General features: G+C 43.3%; 1 protein-coding gene across 2 annotated transcripts; it reads right to left on the bottom strand.

Annotated features, from left to right (window-relative positions):
* Positions 1–3,337: 3,337 nt before the first annotated feature.
* LOC139375147 (exocyst complex component 3-like protein 4) lies at positions 3,338–22,550 on the bottom strand. 2 transcript variants are annotated; one of them, XM_071116642.1, is made up of 16 exons: positions 22,394–22,550; positions 14,943–15,283; positions 14,307–14,435; positions 13,628–13,837; positions 10,529–10,657; positions 10,120–10,326; positions 9,230–9,857; positions 8,991–9,108; positions 8,705–8,833; positions 8,463–8,563; positions 8,149–8,247; positions 6,733–6,856; positions 6,314–6,436; positions 5,472–5,624; positions 5,135–5,253; positions 3,338–4,241 (listed from the first exon to the last, which is right to left on the bottom strand). In XM_071116642.1, exons 2-16 carry the CDS (start codon positions 15,265–15,267, stop codon positions 4,025–4,027), a joined length of 2,811 nt encoding a protein of 936 aa, XP_070972743.1. In that variant the 5' UTR covers positions 15,268–15,283; positions 22,394–22,550; the 3' UTR covers positions 3,338–4,024. The 2 variants fall into 2 exon arrangements, with proteins under 2 accessions (XP_070972743.1, XP_070972744.1); XM_071116643.1 differs by having other exon boundaries at positions 14,391–14,435; positions 22,394–22,510.
* Positions 22,551–23,486: the final 936 nt, after the last annotated feature.

The following is a 23,486-nucleotide window of genomic DNA, read 5'->3' as shown; positions in this document are numbered from 1 at the left end:
GCATAAGGGGATGACGAGCGGATAAGAGGCAATCCGTAATTTCAATTAAGACATTAATGAGTGAGCTAGGACGGCCGTAGTCAATATAACTAATTGTTCAGCACTTTTGAAATGTACAGCAACAGAATTCATTACATAGACCGTTCATACACGATTCTCCCTGGGCACCAAGTCAGAACTGTAGGATAAATAAAGGGGGCATAAAAGCAGACAATGAAAGCTCTTACAATATTCAATGATTACATTTCTCTAAAACAGGCTATAGGCTACATGTGCACCACCAAGTCAGAACAGTAGGCTAAATGATGAGGGGAAAAGGGACCAAATGATTAGGATGAGACACGTGGGCTACTAACAGCTTACTACACAACACACTTAAGTATTACTTTCTTAGCTACAGTATACATATCTTCCTGGCATTTTACATAATTTATGCAGCAGCATACAATACATTTTTGGACTCACCTTGTTGTGCTGTGCTCACTTGAACAGGAAGGTGGCGCGGCTGTCCTTCGTGGGCAAATTTGGCCATTCTCTGAATTTATGGTGCTTCCAAGACAACTGGGAACTCAGTAAACTTCAGGTCGGAGCTCTAGAAAGAGGCCTGAGTTCCCCACTTCCAATTCCGAGTTGGATGACCGTTCAAAACGTATTTTCTTGTGAAGAGGGCACGACAAAACCTATTCCCCCTCAGGAGACTGAAAAGATTTGGCATGGGTCCTCAGATCCTCAAAAGGTTCTACAGCTGCGTCTGGTATGGCAACTGCTCGGCCTACGACCGCAAGGCACTACAGAGGGTAGTGTGTACGGCCCAGTACATCACTGGGGCCAAGATTCCTGCCATCCAGGACCTTTATACCAGGCAGTGTCAGAGGAAGGCCCTAAAAATTGTCAAAGACTCCAGCCATCCTAGTCATAGACTGTTCTCTCTGCTACTGCACGGCAAGCGGTACAGGAGTGCCAAGTCAAAGTCCAAAAGGCTTCTTAACAGCTTCTACCCCCAAGCCATAAGTCTTCTGAACAGCTAATCAAAGGGCTACCCAGACCCCTATTTTAAGATGCTGCTACTCCGTTTATAATCTATGCATAGTCACTTTAACTCTATGTACATATACAGTTGAAGTCGGAAGTTTACATACACGTAGGTTGGAGTCATTAAAACTTATTTTTCAACCACTCCACAAATGTATTGTTAAAAAAACTATAGTTTTGGCAAGTTGGTTAGGACATCTACTTTGTGCCTGACACAAGTAATTTTTCCAACAATTGTTTACAGATTATTTCACTGTATCACAATTCCAGTGGGTCAGAAGTTTACGTACACTAAGTTGACTGTGCCTTTAAACAGCTTGGAAAATTCCAGAAAATGATGTCATGGCTTTAGAAGCTTCTGATAGGCTAATTGACATCATTTGAGTCAATTGGAGGTGTACCTGTGGATGTATATAAAGGCCAACTTTCAAACTCAGTGCCTCTTTGCTTGACATCATGAGAAAAAAAAAAAATCAGCCAAGACCTCCACAAGTCTAGTTCATCCTTGGGAGCAATTTCCAAACGCCTGAAGGTACCACTTTCATCTGTACAAACAATAGTATGCAAGTATAAACACCACGGGACCACGCAGCCGTCATACCGCTCAGGAAGGAGATCTGTGTGTTCTGTCTCCTAGAGATGAACGTACTTTGGTGCGAAAAGTGGAAATCGATCCCAGAACAGCAAATGACCTTGTGAAGATGCTGGAAGAAACAGGTACAAAAGTATCTATATCCACAGTAAAACAAGTCCTATATCGACATAACTTGAAAGGCCGCTCAGCAAGGAAGAAGCCACTGCTCCAAAACCATCATAAAAAAGCCAACTGCACATGGGGACAAAGATCGTACTTTTTGGAGAAATGTCCTCTGGTCTGATTAAACAAAAATACAACTGTTTGGCCATAATGACCATCATTCTGTTTGGAGGAAAAAGGTGGGAGGCTTGCAAGCCGAAGAACACTATCCCAACCGTGAAGCATTGGGGTGGCAGCATCATGTTGTGGGGGTGCTTTGCTGCAGGAGGAACTGGTGCACTTCACAAAATAGATGGCATCGTGAGGAAGGGAAATTATGTGTATATATTGAAGCAACATCTCAAGACATCAGTCAGGATGTTAAAGCTTGGTCGCAAATGGGTCTTCCAAATGGACAATGACCATAAGCATACTTCCAAAGTTGTGAAAAGTGGCTTAAGGACAACAAAGTCAAGGTATTGGAGTGGCCATCACAAAGCCCTGACCTCAATCCTAAAGAAAATTTGTGGGCTGAACTGAAAAAGCGTGTGCGAGCAAAGCCTACAAACCTGACTCAATTACACCAGCTCTGTCTGGAGGAATGGGCCAAAATTCACCAAACTTATTGTGGGAAGCTTGTGGAAGGCTACCCGAAATGTTTGACCCCAGTTAAACAATTTAAAGGCAATGCTACCAAATACTAATACTAAGTGTATGTAAACTTCTAACCCACTGGGAATGTGATGAAAGAAATAAAAGCTTAAATAAATCACTCTACTATTATTCTAACATTTCACATTCTTAAAATAAAGTGGTGATCCTAACTGACCTAAGACAGGGAATTTTTGCTAGGATTAAATGTCAGTTATTGTGAAAACTTGAGTTTAAATGTATTTGGCTAAGGTGTATGTAAACTTTCGACAATTTGATTGGATCCCTTGGGGCAGGACGGGGTGACCCAGCTATATTGTGTGCAAGTTAAAAGAGCTCTACAGAACTATTAGGCCTATGATATGAATTATATGGAGGGTATACTGTTATGTGTGTTTTCATTCAACTTTTGTTTTCCAAAGCTTTTCCTTGAGACAAAAAAAAGATGGGAAGGATGTTGTGTTGGGGAGAGTTGAGTTATTGAATAGACTGGTGGGGGTCGGGCATGTAGGCGGCTTGGGTCGGCTGGGTGGTCTGCCTGAAATTTTATATAGAGGATGTCTTACAGAAAATCAAAAGTTTTAAACGTTGTTTATTTGTTAGGCTATTGGTTAAAAGGTGCAACACAACATTGATTATTGAATTATCATGGATCTAGTTCAGTCTTATCAATCACTTAAACATATTTAATAATCTCTTATCTAGCTTGATGACTGTGGGCATTTTTGCTTACTTTTTGTTGTTCTAAAGAGAGACGGCTAGAAGTGTCATGGGTCATATTAGATTGTGTAGAAATGCAGGAAATGTGCTTTAGATGCCCCCCAAAATGGGAGGGCCCCGAGACCTCCAGCCAAGTTATGTCCCCCTCTGCAAAATAGCACTGCTGGGTGATTCAAAAAGTCATAGTCAATCTATCAATACTATAATAATACTCTTAGACAAATGAGTATTTATTTATTTACAATATGTAGAATCTATGAGAATAGAAAGGTTCAGAAGTTTTGTGAAACATCACAGCACAGTTCAAAAATATGGCAAATTAAATGGTGTTCAATATATGGCAAAACTGGATGGTGTTCAGAGATCGATGGGAAGGGTTGAGTGGAGCTGAAGGATGGGACTAAAAACGAAAAGATAACTACTGTAAAATATACTGTGTCCGTAAAATGTATATAGCATGTATAATCTGGAAGTAGAAGCCTAAGTGTTGTTGTCCATTAGTTTATGCCAATTAGGGGAGGGATGGTAGGGTTAGGGGAAAATAATCAAGGAAAAAAATATATATATATATTAATAAACATATTTACAAATAAAGATATGGGGGATTGGAAATGCAGACAATTACATTGAGGGAAGACACAATCTGCTATATTAAAGCTGTTCTTTCATTTAGCATTATTATTTGTGTCCTAAGCTTCTTTTTGCGACAGTAACAATACATGATAGGAAACAAACGAGGCGTCTCAAAGCATCCCTTTGATTACATTAATCATTATTCTCAGTTTGATTTGTGCGAGGTGATCCTACTTGTGATACAGTATGTTATTTTTCTCAGACAGTTTGGTTATCATCTCTGTCGTAGGCTCCTGTATCTAGGTCCGTTTATTAGCTGTCTGGGAGGAGGAAGCAGAAGAACGGAATGTCAGCCAGACGGTCTGTATTGGTGACCTGCATATCACTGAAGAGGGCTCTTCTATTATCTCCAATGTTCCCTGCGGTTCCCAGTTCCCTCTTCAGCTCAGTGAGACGCTGCAGGATCGCCTGTCTCTCCCTGCCCCGCATCAAGCCCCTGAAGTACAGCACAGCCGACAGGTGCTTCTTACTGCAGACCGAGACAAAAAATTAAGTGAATCTTGACATGTAGTTTACTAAAGTTCAAAATCAACAAATCACATGTCAGAGAGGTTCACAAAAACCCAGACCAGGACAATGTTCTGGGATAGTACAGCACAACATACAAGTGGTCATGCCTCATCGGGGAACACCCCCCCCCCCCCCCCCCCCCCCACTGTCAACCCTGCTTTGTAGTCAATTCAATGGGCTTTTTTCACACGGGAAACATTGCCAAATCAAGTGAAATAGATAAACAAAAGTGAAATAAACAAAAAATGAACAGTAAACATTACACTCACAAACATTTCAAAGCAATAAAGACATTCCAAATGTCATTATGGACAGTGTTACAAAAAGGGAAAATAAACATAAATATGGGTTGTATTTACAATGCTTCACTGGTTGCCCTTTTCTTGTTGCAACTTGTCACAAATCTTGCTGCTGTTATGGCACATTGTGGTATTTCACCCAATGGATATGGGAGTTGTTCAAAATTTGATTTGTTTTCGAAATCTTTGTGGGTCTGTGTAATCTGAGGGTAAGTATCACTCACCAGGCTCAGGCGGGTCTTGCCCCTCCTATGTACATCATGCATTTACTGCTCTCAGGAATCAACAATGCTTTCTGCTCCCTCTCAATCTGCTACAGTCAACATGCTTCCCCTGTCTGATGAACACTGCTAACCACTGACCTACTTTATCTTCCACTGCTGTTCTCTCTTCACAGCAACAGGGCCATAACAGAGTCAGAGTAGAATTCATGATGTTTTTTTAACTTGCTCTTTTTTTGTAATTTATACTGTGCATATTACACCGGTATACTCTGTTGATTACCAAAATCAACAGATACAAGATGTGACCACAGGAAGATGCATGGTATTACCTGATGTCTGGGTAGTCAGCAACGAAAAGTTTCAGGTGGTTCTTTATGTCCCTCTTGTTTGTTTCCCCAATGATGTTACTCAGGTGGTCTCCTACTGGGTGGAGCCAGTCATGGGTTGTCTTATAGAAGAGGAAAGTATGTGTGTTTATTGTAGTCTTGAATGGTTATAACACGTCATTTGTTTATGACAGCCTTTCTGAATATACAAAGTAACATTCCTCAAAACACAAAAGACATAACGATGAAACAAATCGATGTACTGTAGTATTCTACATTTTAAACAATGTTGAATGAACATGGAATGTGTGTGAATGTAAATTGAAGAAGTGTTAGCTACCATTTCCTCAAACAGATCCTTGAGTTTATCCCACTGCACCCTCATCTTGGTGGCAGCTTTGTCATGCTTCCTGTTCTTACAGGAGTAGTTGTTTTTCATCAGCTGGGAGACATACTCTTTCACCACGTAGTAGTGCAAGCAGCTCAAAAAGGTCTGATGCAGAGGAACACAGGGGCAAGAGAAAAAAAAAGAGAAATTAAAGTCTGCTGTTTTCACTGTTTACATTCTCTTTCACATGACTGACATCATCCTAATCAACTAAGTGACATCCATCCTCCTCTCCCTTTTACTGCTTTCCCTGGCAGTTCACTGACATTTCCACATCAACTCAAGAAGCTACTTGAATCCATTTTCCATTCTATGCATGGTCACCTTCCAGCAACAGACTCTTTAGGAAAGAGAATAGCAGGGAGGCTGCTGGCCCGGACACGGTCTCTCCAGTTCTGCATTCAATACCATCATCCCAGAACTGCTACAAGACAAACTCTCCCAGCTGAATGTGTCCAGCTCCATCTGTCATTGGATCACTGAATTCCTGAACTCCCACAAGTGCAAGTGGAAGGACATCACAATGGTCACCAAGAAGGAACACCAGCGGATGTACTACTTGCGGCAGCTGAAAAAACTGCTAATTATTTTATAGCTCCATGCTTTATCACTCTACCTAGTTGTATTATATAATGTATGTGAACTTTGTTTAAACTCCGGTGTCTGTATTCTGTCTCTAAATGTTGTCTATCACTAGCAGCACCATATCACCAAGTAAAATTCTGAGTATTTGCTTAATTGAGTGTTATATCCTTCATTTAAAACAATATGAACAGCACTTCCCGATTCCTTACCTGTACATATGGAGGTCTCATTTGTGAACAGCGATGGGTCAGCTTCTCTGTCCTGCTATACAGCTGTTGGAAGTCCTCATCTGTGGAGAGCCACTTCCTCGTCATCATTCTCCTGAGGTAGGGCTGGAAGAAACAGACGCATATTAACCCACCCATTCCCTCACAAATGTTTTGTTTGATCACCCATCCATAACATTGACAGCAGGAGCAATTGAGAGCTTAGTTTAAAAGCCTTTACAAAAACATGTGCAAGGAGGAAATCAGTAGGCTACCAAACTAAGTAACTTCCAGGTCACCCGAGACAAGTAGCAAAGACAGATCTCAATCACCTCAACACACTCTGATCAACTCAGGCTATCAGGGCATTTGTAGAACGAGAACAAGGTCAAAGGTCAATCAAACTTCCCTCCCTAACCTACCCTGACATCATTTTTAAACTGGTCCTCCAGGCTCCGGACCAGTCTATTGACCAGGCCATCCACCTCTCTGCTGAGATGGTCCACCTGTGTTGGGCAGCTCTCCCTGTAGCCCTCCATATGCTCCCTGGAGGAAGAGAAAGAGGGAAATGAAAGAGGTCAGGTTGTCATTCATACACACCTATGTTCAATTCATCAGAACACTACGTTGGGGAAGGGGGGGGGGTGAACGGGGAATGGCGTGAGGGTTTCAACAGGGGTTGTCAGAATTATGTTTTGTTTGTGAAACTATGTGATGTTTCTTGTGAAACTGGGGGGTTTTCAGAGTCTGTTTGGAAACATTTGTGACAGATGGATTTGGTAATTTGGGGAAGAAGGGCTATGCTGTCTTGATAGAGCTGCGTGATGAGATTATCCAAACAAACATTATGCCAATAGTAGAAAATATGGCTAAACAGTATAAAGTTATATCTGGCCATCTGAGTGTCCTGTCTCCTTGAACATGAATAACTAAATCTGCAGGAGAGAATTCTGACTTTTTCTGCCCATTTCTAATACAATGTTCCTCTTTTTTGACTGACATAGGCATGCTGTGGATTGATTCAGTGGCATTACCAGCTCTTTGAGCATGGAGAGAGGTCTTTCTCTTTCTACAGCTTAAACCCCTAGGCAGTTATTTTGCGCAGCTTCGTTTCCCCGAAACCACGTGGTGTTTCTCTCTTTAGGCTGGCAGTGATATACTTCAGAAATACCTGGAAACAGCTTTGCTCTTCAATACACTTTCACTTGTACAATAATATGATATAGTGTGCCACTGAGCCTGCATGTTAGTGTGTTTGAGTATGTTTGAGTTGGTTTGTAAGATACTGTACATATTTATCCATAATTCAACATGACTTGTGTATTTTGTATGTTTATCTTGAACAGATAAAAATGCACATGAAATAACTGCTCTCTTATAGTTGTTCAAATTGTCCCAGTTTTCCATCACACTTCTGTTGCATAAGTGACAACTTTAAATCAGACATAGTGAAGTTAAACTTGTACCTAAATGCATGACATTATACCACTAAAATATGGTTGCAAACAAAAAATGTGCATCAAATCACTGAGATAGTATGTTACGGACACTGTTCTTCTGATCCAAGACTTCTGTTCTTAGGTCAACCTCTTAGGCAGCAGTCAAATGTTTTGTTTATTCACACCTTCCTTTGGTGAATGTACCCCAAAGTGTCTGGCAAGCTGAACTGACTGCCTAGCAACTGTTGTCCAGGACATTCTAGTCTACATTGTGGGTGGCGGAAAGGGAAAGGGGGATACCTAATAATTTGTCCAACTGAATGTATTCAACTGAAATGTCTCTTCCGCATTCGGGGGTAGTGTTGTTTACCGGATGTAGTGAAGAGGAGTCAGACTTACATAAGAGCTGTAAAGCTGTTGATGTAGGTTATCTGATAGTCAGCCCAAAGTGAAGGGTTTTCCACACTGTTACAGCAGTACCTTAATTTAGTCTCAAATCTATGGAGATGGTGAGATAAAACATATATAAGGCATGGGGTTATTAACAAGCAAATGAGAAGGCCCGGTTTTGTTTTTCCAGTGAATAATGGTTAGGATAGAGATAGAAAAAGCAGACTCAAATCAAATAACATTTTATTGGTCACATACACATGATTAGCAGATGTTATTGCGAGTGTAGCGAAATGCTGTTGCAGGTCTGTTGCAGAGCATACCGTTTGGGAAACTGCTGTAACTCTTCTAGGCAGGAACAGACTACTCTCATCTCCAGGTTCACATCAATCCTCTTGGAGTTAACAGCATTGCTCTTAACAGTCTACAAAGAAAGCAACATCAGTTTCAACTCTTACAAAGTTGTAGCCTGTCACTACAATCAAAATGTAACTAAGTAGGCAATGTTGCCCTCTAATGGAGATATGACAGTATTGCAACATGTGAAATCATGACAAAACAATACCGTCCAAATATCCATGTGTAAGTCAGAGTTCAAGAAGTGTTCATCATCGGTCTCTGGTGCCTGTTTCTTTATCCAAATGTCCTCATTTTCAAGCTCTAATATTTTATCCAGCGAAGCTCTCATGTCCTCCTGGAAAAGACAGGGAAAGCAAAAGAATAAAAGGCTAAAGGACTGATGAGCAAAACATAACAAAAGGTTTTGTGAACTCTTCTAGTGTACCTGCTTTCAATCTGAATTCCTCCTAAACATCTTTCCATCTGTCTCTTAGGGGTGTTCGATCCCTTACCTTAGCCCGCATGCAGTATTTCCCCTTGAGCTGGTCCAGGAAGCCCTCCTCCAATGAGAGGCCTGTTTTCTCAGCCTCCATCTCTGGTCTCAATGAAGGACTGCCCATTATCTTCTCACTGTTCAACAGGGATGGTGTCTCTCAGATACAATAATACTCACCATTTTGAGTCTTAGAAAACATTTTGTTTATATACACTGTAATTCTTAGTCAAGACAATGACTTTTAGTCTTCCTCACCTCTCATAGCGATTGATGATCCAGTCCAGCAGGGCGTAGTAGTCCTTCAGATCTGTCACCTGCTGCTGAAGCGTGTTCAGGTGCTGGCTGACAGCACCATGGTAACAGCTCATGTAAGTGCTGAACACGTTGAAGCTGGGTGGGTAAGAGCCCTGCAGCTCTCTCTTCACCTTCTCCAAGTCTTCTACGATGGCCTTGCCCAGCAGACCCAGGTGGATAGCCAGCCAGGAGGCATTCTGCTCGGGCCTGTCCAGAGGAACTCTCTTCAACGTTGCCTCGACCCCCTCGCTCACAGCCTCCCTCCAGGCACCCCGCCAGTCCCCTAGCCCAACCACGCCCCCAGGCTCTGCCTCCCTCTTCTCTTCCTCCTGGATGACGCGGGCCACATGTATCAGGAGCTCCTTGTTGAGGGAGGGAAGGCTGTTGGAGTTGCGCACTATCTCCTTCACCTTTTCCTGCATGGCTCTGTAAAGGATGCTCAGGTCCTTCTCCTTCTTTGCCAGCTCCATGGGGGAGGCCTCCTCCGTGCACTCATCCCTCTCCCGCTGGAACTCCTGGCGTAGGGAGAGGAGGTTCAGGTGGGCCTCCTCCAGCACCTCAGTCTTAATCAGCTCGTTGATCTGCATCACTGGAAATCAAGAGCAGACAGAGTGAAGGCCTTAGTGCATAGAGAGACGACTTTGTTATCCGTCTGTGGAAGTTCAGGCTGTGTTACCCAATACACACATACTGCACACACAAGCGTAGTGATTTACATCACAGATAAGATCTCTTGTGATCTCTGTTGCTAAAACAAAGAAAGATGGACGAGACAAATCAAAGTGAGAGAGAAAGAGAGTGTGAGTGAGAAAGAGGGGGAGTGAGAGAGGGGAGGGGGGGGTGAGCCTCACCTGAGAGGGGTGTGAGGGGTATCTCTGGGAGTATGTATGACTCTTTGATCTCTACGCTCTCCTCCCCCGCTCTCTTCTCCTCCACTGTGATCTCAGTGACAGACTGGAGCTGCTCCTGTTTGAGGGTCTTCTTATTCCCCACAAGTCGAAAACTCCTTCGAATGGAAGCCCCCTTCTTCAGAAGAGAGTCCCCAATGGTTGATGGGTCTATAGATGGCCAATACAGAGATCAGATTATGAAGACCTTAAAAAGACTCAGGATATCGCAACGGAGCTCGCTTGAATTCTGTCAGTCAAAAATATGTATTTGTGCTCATCTTTGAACAGCATTTATGCCTACTGCAAACAGCCTCTAAAAACATCCATTGACAAAAACAAGTTATGGTTGGTTGGGTAAACAGTGGTGTACCTGAGTGTGTTCTGGAGTGTTTTTTCTGGGATGGTGGTGAATCTTCTGCAATCTCTCCTCCCTCCTTTATTTGGAAGAACCCAACCGGACTCTTCAGGGGAGAGCCCACAGGAGACCCAGCAGTCAAACCTGAGTGAGAGAGAGAGAGAGAGTTGCTGCCCAGCTAGCACCTAATGCCAGGAGAATCATATGTTTCTTAGAGCTTGGTGAGAGCGTGGTTGTCCTATGGTTATTTTACATACAACCTACCCACAATGATCTGGGAAGGATGCAGGATAGCCAGGTAGCACATAACGTTCTGAGAACCATATGTTTCTTAGGTAGGAATTTCAGCATAACGTTTCCCACAGGTTCCTACATGGTTCTACTTAAAATCATGTTCTCAGAACATTAACAAAACTTTCCATAAAACCACAAGAAAACACTAGTAACGTTCAAAGAACGCTACTTAAAAACATACATTCCACTCTCAGCTTCAACAAAACTCTCTCTATCCTCTATCTTGTTAAGTGTGCTTAAGTGTTCCACTAATTGGCCACACCTGATCTTAATGAGTGCTTGTTTCCTTTGAAATGGGGTCTGTTTGAATAGAGTAAAATGAACAGTTTTATATGAGTTTTAAAAAATGACACGCTAGCCCCATCCTGGTGGCGCAGAGGACTAATTCCTTGGATAGAAGACAGAAGATCAGAGGTTAGAATCTCACTGACGCCATGCCACAATAAATAAGAAATGTTTTTGCATGATTAATGCAGAAGAAAATGAATTTCTGTGTGTCCCAACTGTGCTTGGAGTTCAAAACAGTTAACCCAAACTAAGCTAGCAGTACTATTAACAGTATTACTGAAACATGTTCTCAGAACAATTTCTAAAGGTGCACTATGCAGATTTCACTGCCATTTTCTGGCAAAAATTACAGTGGGGCAAAAAAGTATTTAGTCAGCCACCAATTGTGCAAGTTCTCCCACTTAAAAAGATGAGAGAGGCCTGTATTTTTCATCATAGGTACACTTCTACTATGACAGACAAAATGAGAAGAAAATAAATCCAGAAAATTACATTGTAGGATTTTTTATGAATTTATTTGCAAATTATGGTGGAAAATAAGTATTTGGTCACCTACAAACAAGCAGGATTTCTGGCTCTCACAGACCTGTAACTTCTTCTTTAAGAGGCTCCTCTGTCCTCCACTCGTTACCTGTATTAATGGCACCTGTTTGAACTTGTTATCAGTATAAAAGACACCTGTCCACAACCTCAAACAGTCACACTCCAAACTCCACTGTGGCCAAGACCAAAGAGCCACCAGAAACAAAATTGTAGACCTGCACCAGGCTGGGAAGACTGAATCTGCAATAGGTAAGCAGCTTGGTTTGAAGAAATCAACTGTGGGAGCAATTATTAGGAAATGGAAGACATACAAGACCACTGATAATCTCCCTCGATCTGGGGCTCCACGCAAGATCTCACCCCGTGGGGTCAAAATGATCACAAGAACGGTGAGCAAAAATCCCAGAACCACACGGGGGGACCTAGTGAATGACCTGCAGAGAGCTGGGACCCAAAGTAACAAAGCCTACCATCAGTAACACACTACGCCGCCAGGGACTCAAATCCTACAGTGCCAGACGTGTCCCCCTGCTTAAGCCAGTACATGTCCAGGCCCGTCTGAAGTTTGCTAGAGAGCATTTGGATGATCCAGAAGAAGATTGGGAGAATGTCATATGGTCAGATGAAACCAAAATATAACTTTTTGGTAAAAACTCAACTCGTCGTGTTTGGAGGACAAAGAATGCTGAGTTGCATCCAAAGAACACCATACCTACTGTGAAGCATGGGGGTGGAAACATCATGCTTTGGGGCTGTTATTCTGCAAAGGGACCAGGACGACTGATTCGTGTAAAGGAAAGAATGAATGGGGCCATGTATCATGAGATTTTGAGTGAAAACCTCCTTCCTTCAGCAAGGGCATTGAAAATTAAACGTGGCTGGGTCTTTCAGCATGACAATGATCCCAAACACACCGCCTGGGCAACGAAGAAGTGGCTTCCTAAGAAGCATTTCAAGGTCCTGGAGTGGCCTAGCCAGTCTCCAGATCTCAACCCCATAGAAAATCTTTGGAGGGAGTTGAAAGTCTGTGTTGCCCAGCAACAGCCCCAAAACATCACTGCTCTAGAGGAGATCTGCATGGAGGAATGGGCCAAAATACCAGCAACAGTGTGTGTAAAAGACTTACAGAAAACATTTGACCTCTGTCATTGCCAACAAAGGGTATATAACAAAGTATTGAGATAAACTTTTGTTATTGACCAAATACTTATTTTCCACCATAATTTGCAAATAAATTCATTAAAAATCCTACAATGTGATTTTCTGGATTTTTTCTCTCTCATTTTGTCTGTCATAGTTGAAGTGTACCTATGATGAAAATTACAGGCCTCGCTCATCTTTTTAAGTGGGAGAAATGGCACAATTGGGGGCTGACTAAATACTTTTTTGCCCCACTGTATAATAGTTTACTTTCAGTTAATGTGACAAAACAAGCAAGTATAGTGTAGAGAATCATTATACCATCTAAATCCCTAGAAAATCTTGCATTTCAATTTTCAGCTGGTGTACAAAACCAAAAGGAAAAGACAAAAATGAAATTTAAGAAAGGGCAGCATAGAAATAGTGCACATAGAACAGATCTACCACTTCGTAGACTTGCTTTCAATGAGAATGACAGATCTATAACTCACGTTTCTATGTGAATTTGGTTGGGTAGCCCAAAAAGTTTGAATTCCTTTCAAATAACCTATAATTTATGGTCTCGGAACGTTAATAAAAACCTCCCAGGAAAACTTTCAGGGAACCATTGTAAAATGTTCTAATAACCTTCCTACACCCTAAAAATGTACATTCCAAGAACAGTTGAAATAATCACTTCCGTTCTCATAACATAAAAAAAAAAGTTTTACCGGTTAGAAAACATATCGCTTTTTTTGAAGAATCAATGGAAAATCATACATTCCCACAACTTCCAAGTAACCAAATGTTCTAGCTGGGTGATCTCTTTGACTTTGATATTGAAAGAAAGAGAGACAGACAGAGCCTTGCCTGAGGGGGGTATGAGGGGTATCTCTGGGAGTATGTATGACTCATTGATCTCTTCTTTCTTCTTCTCCCTCTTCTCCTCCACTGTGACCTCAGTGACAGACTGGAGCGGCTCCTGTTTGAGGGTCTTGTCCTTCTTATTCCCCACAAGTCTCAAACTCCGTCGAATGGAAGCCCCCTTCTTCAGAAGAGAGTCCCCAATGGTTGATGGGTCTATAGATGGCCAATATAGAAAACAGATTGACAGTGGTTCCCAAACTTAATCTTATCAAACAAAATAATAACATTTATCTTCAAATAGATATACGAATACAACCTTTTAGTGTCAACTAAGGACCTTTTACACTATTGGAACGCACTTTCATGTCATTATTATGTGTTGGAACAGCCTGCGGGACCTAAAATGTTGTAAATATGAACATACAGCGTTAACTAGGGGAATATAATTTTCCCAAATGGGGTCCTCTGCATTTTCTGGTGTCAATTTGGGGTCATGTGCAGTAAAAGTTTAGGAACGCCTGTATTACAGAAGGGTATCCCAACAAAGCTCTCTAGAATTCTCTCAGTGAAAGAGATGTATTTGTGCTTGTCTTTGAACAGCATCTATGCCTAGTGCAAATAGCCTTTAAAAACAACCATTGACAAGAACAAGTTCTGGTCGGTTGGGTTAACAGCAGTGTACCTGAGTGTGTTCTGGAGTGTTTTTTCTGGGATGGTGGTGAATCTTCTGCACTCTCTTCTCCCTCCTTCCTTTGAAAAAACTCACCTGGACTCTTCAGGGGAGAGGCCACAGGAGACCCAGCACTCAAACCTGAGAGAGAGAGAGTTGCTGATCTCTTTGACAATGAATACCGGTAGAAATGTAACTACTTTTTCAGTGTAATAGTGGGTGTGCTGACTGTTTGTGTGTGTGCGAACAAACGGAAAGTCGTACAGTCACACACACGCACAAACAGAAAAAGATACTACGTTGGCAACTGGTTAAGCAGCTTCTGTCAGATTTGTTATTGTTTGAAGGTTAGATATGTTAGTGTATATCCTGCTTGGTTGGGAGCTGGAGTTTTCTGATTAAGATAGGAATGTATTATTGAGTAATGAGGAAAACCCCCTGCTCAGTCTGGCCTATGTCAGGCTGAAAATAAATAAAATACAAGTCCCCAATAGAGTGCATAGAAGAGTCCTTCCTGTAATTTATACTGTCATTCTATGTCTCCTGAGACTTCCTCTTCCCATGACCTTGGGAAGCCATTTCTTGACTAAAGAGGATATTTCATAACTCACTTAATTTGACAGAGGGATAAACCCGAGTAAAACTTACTTGGTGAGTGAGTGGGCGGCAGCTGATGGGTCAGAGATGTCACTTCAGGGTCAATACTGTCCCCCCCCTGGTCTGAATAGGGTCTGTCCTTTGACCCTTTGCTGTTTGAGGCCAGAGGACTCCTCGCTCCAACCCGCTTCATGCTCTCCCTGAATAGCTTCATCATCCCCAGTTTCTTCTCCTTCACCGGGCCGTCGGGTTGGGTCTTCCCATTCCTCTCCATGGTGGATTTGAGGGAGGATCCGTCCTCTAGACCCTGAGCTTCATTGACCTCCTCCATGTCCCCAGGTGCCCCAATCTCTGCCATCTGATCACCGCTTGCCATTGAATGTCCCTGGTTACTAAAATAAAAATGTAGGGGAAAGATGAAAAATGTCTCTAAAAAATAAATCTCTTGAGTCAGGTAAGGCGGTGTCTGTGGAATGTGTTGTTAAAAGTGCCTGTAGCTTTTGGTGACTGTCTCAGCAGTCAGCAGGAACAGCTTCTGTTTACAGAAAACATGCTATTTTCTCTTGAAGGTAAGAGGGACAGGGACAGTATAACGTGTACACTGGGAGTCGGGAAGCAATGACAGGGAGTGAATAATTTAATTAATAAATGAACATGGAACAAAACAAGAAACCTGAGCAGTGTACAGACATGGACCACAAACAGAGGAACAGGAACAGAAACAATAACGCCTCGGGAAAGAACCAAAGGGAGTGACATATATAGGGAAGATCATCAGGCAGGTGAGTGAGTCCAGGTGAGTCTGATGAGGCGCTGATGCGCGTAATGGCGGTGACAGGTGTGCGTAATAATGAGCAGCCTGACGACCTCGAATGCCGGAGAGGGAGTGTATGTGACAGTACCCCCTCCCCGATGCGCGGCTCTGACGCTGACCAGAAGGACGGTCCCGAGGACAAGGAGCGGGCCGGTTGCTTCTTCTGAAGCACGGGAGCCTGCCGACCTGGCTGAGGAGTTGGAGACTGCAGAGCCAACCGCATCTTGTAAACCTGATGAAACGGCTGAGGCATGGAAACCGGTCGAGCCAGCTGAGGCATCCCCGGTTGCGGCACCCGGACCCGACGTCACCCACACTCACAAAAAAAAAAAGTAAATCCCTGAGGCTCCACTTTGGTGAGGTGTTACTCTCTAACGTGCACGATGGGAGGAGTCGGGAAGCAAATACAGGGAGTGAATAATTTAATAAATAAACAAACATGGAACAAAACAAGAAACACAAGCAGTGTACAGACATGGAACACAAACAGAGTCACAGGAACAGAAACAATAATGCCTAGGGAAAGAACTATTTTTCAAAAGTTTGGGGTCCTTGTCTTTGAAAGAAAAGCACATTTTTTTGTCCATTAAAATAACATAAAATGTATCAGAAATACAGTGTAGACATTGTTAATGTTGTAAAAGACTACTGTAGCTGGAAATGGCTGATTTTATATGGAATATCTACATAGGCGTACCGAGGCCCATTATTAGCAACCATCACTCCCGTGTTCCAATGGCACATTGTGTTAGCTAATCCAAGTTTATAATTTTACAAAGATAATTGATCATTAGAAAACCATTTTGAAATTATGTTAGCACAGCTGAAAACTGTTGTTCTGATTAAAGAAGCAATAAAACTGGCCTTCTTTAGACTAGTTGAGTATCTGGAGCATCAGCATTTGTGGGTTCGATTACAGGCTCAAAATGGCCAGAAACAAGGAACTTTCTTCTGAAACTTGTCAGTCTATTCTTGTTCTGAGAAATGAAGGCTATTCCATGTGAGAACTTGCCAAGAAACTGAAGATCTCGTACAACAATGTGTACTACTCCCTTCACAGAACAGCGCAAACTGGCTCTAGCCAGAATAGAAAGAGGAGTAGGAGGCCCCGGTGCACAACTGAGCAAGAGGACAAGTACATTAGAGTGTCTAGTTCGAGAAACAGACGCCTCACAAGTCCTCAAATGGCAGCTTCATTAAATAGTACCCGCAAAACACCAGTCTCAATGTCAATAGTGAAGAGGCAATTCCGGGATGCTGGCCTTGTGAGGCATCTGTATGTAAGGAGTATTATATTCTAATATGTCGCTAGGCCAGGGACAAACAATTCACAAGTCACTGCTAAGAATGTATTTTTTATAAAAGTCTGTCTTCAGTAGGGATTTAAAAAGGGGCACTGAATCTGCAAACCTTATCTCTTCTAACAGACCATTCCAAAGTCTAGGTGCTCTAATGGCAATTTTAGACTTTGGAATGGTCAACAGTGCTTTGCTAGAGGATCCCAGGCTGCGTCCCCACTCGTAAGGAGATAAAATATCTGAGATATAGGATAGGGCTAAACTGAGCCTTAAACATGATTAATACGAGTGAAAAATCTATTCTAAAAGTGATTGGTAGCCAGTGTCACGCCCTGACCTTAGTTATCGTTGTTTTCTTTATTATTTTGGTTAGGTCAGGGTGTGATGAGGGTGGTATGTGGGTTTTTGTATTGTCTAGGGTTTTTCTAGTCTAGGTGTTTATATGTCTATGGTTGCCTGGATTGGTTCTCAATCAGAGGCAGCTGTTTATCGTTGTCTCTGATTGGGAACCATATTTAGGTAGCCATATTCCTTGGTTTATCTGTGGGTTATCGTCTATGTGTAGTTGCATGTCAGCACTCGTATTAGCTTCACGGTTGTTTTGATGTTTTGTATAGTTTGTTAAGTGTTCTTCGTTTATTAAAAGAAGATGTATTCATATCAAGCTGCGCCTTGGTCTCCTCTATATGACGAACGTGACAGAATAACCCACCAAAAAAGGATCAAGCAGTGTGCCAAAGAGGAGTGGACATCGTGGACACGGGAGAAAGAGGAGTGGAGGACATCCTGGACCCTGGGAGGAGGTAATGGCAGGGGACAAGACCCTGCCATGGAAGCAGGTGGAGAAAGCACAGGAGGAACGGTGACGATATGAGGGTACACGACTAGCACGGACGCTGAGAGGCAGCCACAATAAAAACAATTGGGGGAGGCACACGAGGAGATTGGCTGAGTCAGGTAGGAGACCTGAGCCAACTCCTCGTGCTTACCGTGGGGAGCGTGTAACTGGTCAGACACTGTGTTATACAGAAATGCACACGGTGTCTCCAGTGCGCTATTCTAACCCGGTGCATTCTATTCCAGCTCCTCGCATTGGCCGGGCTAGAATGGGCATCCAGCCAGGAAGGAGAGTGCCGGCTCAGTGCTCCTGGTCTCCAGTATACCTCCTTGGACCAGGAAATCCTGCGCCGGCTCTGCGTACTGTGTCTCCGGTGAGTCTGCACAGCCCAGTGCGTCCTGTGCCAGTGCCCTGCATTTGCAGGGCGAAAATAAACATCCAGCCAGGACGGGTTGTGTCAGCTCTACACTCCAGACCTCCAGTACACCTCCACAGTCCAGTACGTCCTGTGCCTGCTCCCCGCACTCGCCCTGAGGTGTGTGTCACCAGCCCAGTACCACCAGTGCCAACACCACGCACCAGGCTTCCTGTGCGCCTCCAGAGCCCAGTGCGTCCTGTTCCTCCTCCCCGCACTCGCCCTGAGGTGCGTGTCCTCAGCCCGGTACCACCAGTTCCAGCACCACGCACCAGGCCTCCAGTGCGCCTCCAGGGTCCAGTACTCCCTGTTCCTGCTCCTCGCACTGAGGTGTGTGTCCCCAGCGCCGGCACCACGCACCAGGCCTACAGTGAACCTCGCCAGTCCAGAGCGTCCGGCGACGGGCCACAGAACAGAAACCTCCCGCGACGGGCCACAGACCGGAACCTCCCGCGACGGACCACAGACCGGAACCTCCCGCGACGGGCCACAGACCGGAGAGTCCGGCGACGGGCCACAGACCGGAGCGTCCGGCGACGGTACCCAGTCCGGAGCGTCCGGCGACGGTACCCAGTCCGGAGCGTCCGGCGACGGTACCCAGTCCGGAGCGTCCGGTGACGGGCCACAGACCGGAACCTCCCGCGATGGGCCACAGACCGGGGTCTCCCGCGACGGGCCACAGACCGGGGTCTCCCGCGACGGGCCACAGACCGGGGTCTCCCGCGACGGGCCACAGACCGGGGTCTCCCGCGACGGGCCACAGACCGGGGTCTCCCGCGACGGGCCCCAGCCCTCAGTGTAAAGAAGGGGGCGGCGTCCAGAACCTAAGCCGCCACCAAGGTTAGATGCCCACCCAGACCCTCCCATATAGGTTTAGGTTTGCGGCCCGGGAGTCCGCACCTTTGGGGGGGGTACTGTAATGCCCTGACCTTAGTTATAGGTGTGACATGGTACATTTTCTGGTGCCTGTTAAAAGTTATTTCTGACAAATGTGTATATAAAGAGTTAACGTAAGCTAGGAGTGAGGAAATAAAATCATGATTAACTTTGTCCTGATCAGTGACTGAAATAAAATACTTTGTCTATATTTCTAAGACGATAAATGCAGGACTGGACAATCTTCTTTACATGCAACTCGAGATTTAGATTAGGGTCAAAGAAGACAAAGGTTTCTGGCCCTAGGCTTTACATTGGTGGACAAAGGACCAAGGTTATTCTCAGTCTGGGTTCTAGCAAGGCGAGGGACAAATAAAACAACCTGATTTCTTGTCATTGAGCTGGAAGAAGTTGTCAGACATCCAACATATGATATCAACAAGACACTTGTGAAGGGTAGCTACGCTAGCTTGATCACTGGATCTGATTGGTATATAAAGCTGTGTGTCATCCACATAGCAGTGAAACTGAATTTTGTGATCGCGAATGATGTCGCCAAGGGGACACATGTACAGGGAAAAAAGGATGGGGCTTAGAATTGACCCCTGAGGGACACCATAGTGAATAGTTGCTGGGGACGATACTCAACCACCCATGCTCACTGAGAAATGTAAGTCACATAAATATGACTGAACCAATCGAGGGCAATACCGTAGATTCCCACCCACCTCTCCAGCCGGTAGACAAGAATGTTATGATCGATAGTATCAAAGGCGGCACTGAGATCCAAAAGAACTAGGATAGAGCATTCACCGGCATCGGCAGCCAACAGAAGGTTATTACTGATGGATTCTGGGTTCTAACTCCTAAACTTGGAATAGGGTTAATTATCAGGTACCCTATTGAAATATTGAGTGCTTAGGTTTAGAGGGGCTACACCAGACGTGAATGGTTATCTGTAGGGGGAAAGTATATGGTGGGGGCAATTAAGCTTGGAATGTACTGAGTGTAGGGGAAACGATCATATGTGGCAGGCATTGATAAGGGGAGAGAGTCATGAATTAGTGACGATGGGGGTCGAGGTCAGGTCAGGTCACGTTAAGGGAGAAGGAAAAGTTTATTACCCGTATCACTTAGTTTCCTGCCTAGCAATAAAGATGCAATGTTTAGCGAGAAGGAGGAGACTCCACCCAAAGTGGGGTACATATATCACCACTATTGTAAACATGTTTTGTCGATTCAGCTGTTCAATCCTTTGGGAAGAAAAAAAAACTTGGTTTAAGCTTTCAGTGTCCGTCTTGTTCTTACTCTAATAATTAGAACCTAACATTACTGACTTTCAATAAAGCAGTTTCCGTATTGTGAAATGAGCGGAAACCTGACTGAAGTTGTTCATACTCAAATAAGCAACCAATTGCTCGAAAACAACTTTCGCTCTTGCATCTTTAACCGCAACATTGTCGTTTCTCATCAGATCCTTCATTATCTCATAGAATACTTGAAGTTCGCAAGCCTTCCATTTATGTTCAGCTTTTCTAAGTTCACTTTTTAAGGTACGAGTGTGGTCATTTAACCAAGGCTACCCCCTAATTCATTTGCAGTGTTGGGGAAGCTACTCTGAAAATATAGTTTACCAAGCTACCAATTACTTCACACTGGAAGAAGTTAAGCTACACTAAAGCTTTCTTATTTTATTTAACCTTTATTTAACTAGGAAAGTCAGTTATGAACAAATTCTTCCCAGCTAGCAATGACGAACTGGCCCAGAAGCGGCCCTCTTCCGGGGGCCCGGAACTGATTGAATCGGCCCGGAATCGGGTGTCAGAATCGGCCCGGAATCAAAATGAATGACTGCCCAGAATCGTCCCAAGTACATTGGGCCGTTTCCTTCTACTCTACCGGAATTCAGTTAATTTTGCCGGCATCTTACCAGAATCCCCCCAGGAGCGGCCCAATGCAAATTTAAATAAATATATACAAAATTACCCAATTTAGTAATTTTATCGAACCAGCATCTGCAGCATCTGCAGCAACGCAGCTTGCACTGCGATACAGTGTCTTAGACCGCTGCGCCACTCGGGAGGACCCATCCACAAGTTTTTTTTTTCTGATCACAGAAACAATGAGAAAATATGGAAAAATAAATAATAATGAAAATATATAAAGCAGCCCTTGTAATCATCTGCCATGAAAACATAGCATGGTAGCAACACAACATGACAACAACATGGTAGCAACACAACATGACAACAACATGGTAGCAACACAACATGGCAGCAGCGCAAAACATGGTACAAACATCATTGGGCACAGACAAGAGCACAAAGGGCAAGAAGGTAGAAACAACAATACATCAAGCGAAACAGCCACAACTGTCAGTAAGAGTGTCAGTAAGAGTGTCCAAAGCTACCCTTAAGAAAAATACAGCTTACTTAAATTAAGTTACTTAGAAAAAGTAGTTAACTACATCCAAACTACTTCGTGAAAAATTACCATATCTAAATATGAAATGTCATAGACTACGAATTGCAAGAACAGTTCACTCTTGAGTCAGATGTTAACAGAATGTGTAATTATGCCTATTAAAAACAAAAGTGAGAATTAGGCACACACAAAAAGGTGTTTCAAGTGAGAATTAGGCAAGTTTGATGATGAAAAAGAAAGGACATTCTTGCCTACTTCACCCATATTTTATTATTATTTTTGCAAATAAAAGTAGTGTAGTTCCAGTAGTTATCACTACATGGCAAAAATGTACAAAACACTAGCAAGATACTACTGAAAACACTACCAAGATATGAATGTAGTACAACTACCGCCAAGCTACTGCAAAATGTAATTACATTACTAGTTTAAATGTACAGTAGTTCACTACTCCCCAACACTGTTGATGAATAAACATCCTCCCCACTTTAAGTTTCCATGAGAGAGACAGCTTATTTGTTGATAGCTGCAGTGACATGTCAAAACTTGCCTGTAAAAATGGAAAGAGACGCTTGGTATCTATTGAAGTATGTCTCTGCATAGCCTTATAGTACATTCGTCACCATTTTCGAAGCAATACTTAGCATGCAGAGGCTAAAGAGTTGAATTGTATGACAAATGCCCCAATTTGCATGAAACCTAGACTGTAAAAACAATCTGCCTCAGCAGAATCCTCTGCTCTTATTTTCTATAGGGGTAAGCATTACAGACATGCACATACATTTTTCTCAGAAGCATAAACCCTTTCAAATGTCAAAAGAATATAGTCTCACTCACCTGAGCAACACCTTTTACTGTCTGGAGCGGTGACTAGGCCTAACAATCTGGGGATTTCACTGCTTTCACTTTCATGTTCACCTCGACCAGTAGTGACAGGTAGCTACAGAAGTCTTGTGTAACCAACAATATCGCAGAAAAAATGCGGGCTCGAGACAACCTGCGGCTCGAGACAACCTGCGCATGACAGAAGCAAAGATTAAATATTGATAAGAAAGTTAATCATTACATTACCATTAATATTTGTTGAAGCTAGGCCTAAATCCGTGGCCTAAATCCGTGGCAAAACAATTACACACGATATCGAACGACGATGCTTTTAAACCAGACTGAACTTTCATACAGGCTTAGTTTTGGGTTTCATGTAGAAGCCTCCGTGGAAAGGGTTCTACATGGAACCCAAACTAGTTCTACCTAGAACCAAAAAGGGTGCTATGGGGACAGCTGAAAAATCCTTATAGGTTCTAGATAGCACCTATTTTTGTAGCCAAAGTATTGTGTAGCCATAGTGTTGTGTAGCCATAGTATTGTGTAGCCATAGTATTGTGTAGCCATAGTGTTTTCTCCGATAGGGTGGTGTATAACCTATTCAATGGTTTGGAAGACAACAGTCTCCATATCAACAGTTTCATATCGTAAATTATTATAGGCTTTATATAATAGTCACTCTCCCATATGGATGAGTAGTCTGAAAAATAGTATATTGTGTGGGCAACAGTCTCTCCTACAGTCAAGGACATGTCAGGATATAAGAACTCCTCTGTACATTATATATCCGGCCAAGATGTGGAATTAATTAACTGTGTGTCCGTGGACAAACAATGTCATCACTCAGCTGTGTGTGTATGTGAATGTGTGTGCATATGTGAGCATTGTTATGTTCATGTTTGTGTCTGTGTATAGACCTACATGCGTGAGAGAGTTGTGTGCCCACAGACCAGATGTCCCTTGGATTACATTTTGGAGACAATGTGTTACTGGACTACAGGTCAAGGGCTTGGGGTTTGGGCATGACCACAAGGTATCATATGATTAGTTAGTGTGATGATTTGGCTATACTTGCTGTGTCATGCCAATGCAGCTTTGATGGCTG

This window comes from Oncorhynchus clarkii, chromosome 19, assembly GCF_045791955.1.
Source record: "Oncorhynchus clarkii lewisi isolate Uvic-CL-2024 chromosome 19, UVic_Ocla_1.0, whole genome shotgun sequence".
NCBI classification, from domain to species: domain Eukaryota; kingdom Metazoa; phylum Chordata; class Actinopteri; order Salmoniformes; family Salmonidae; genus Oncorhynchus; species Oncorhynchus clarkii.
Note: the sequence above shows the minus strand (reverse complement) of the source record. Positions and strands in the feature narration are given on the sequence as shown.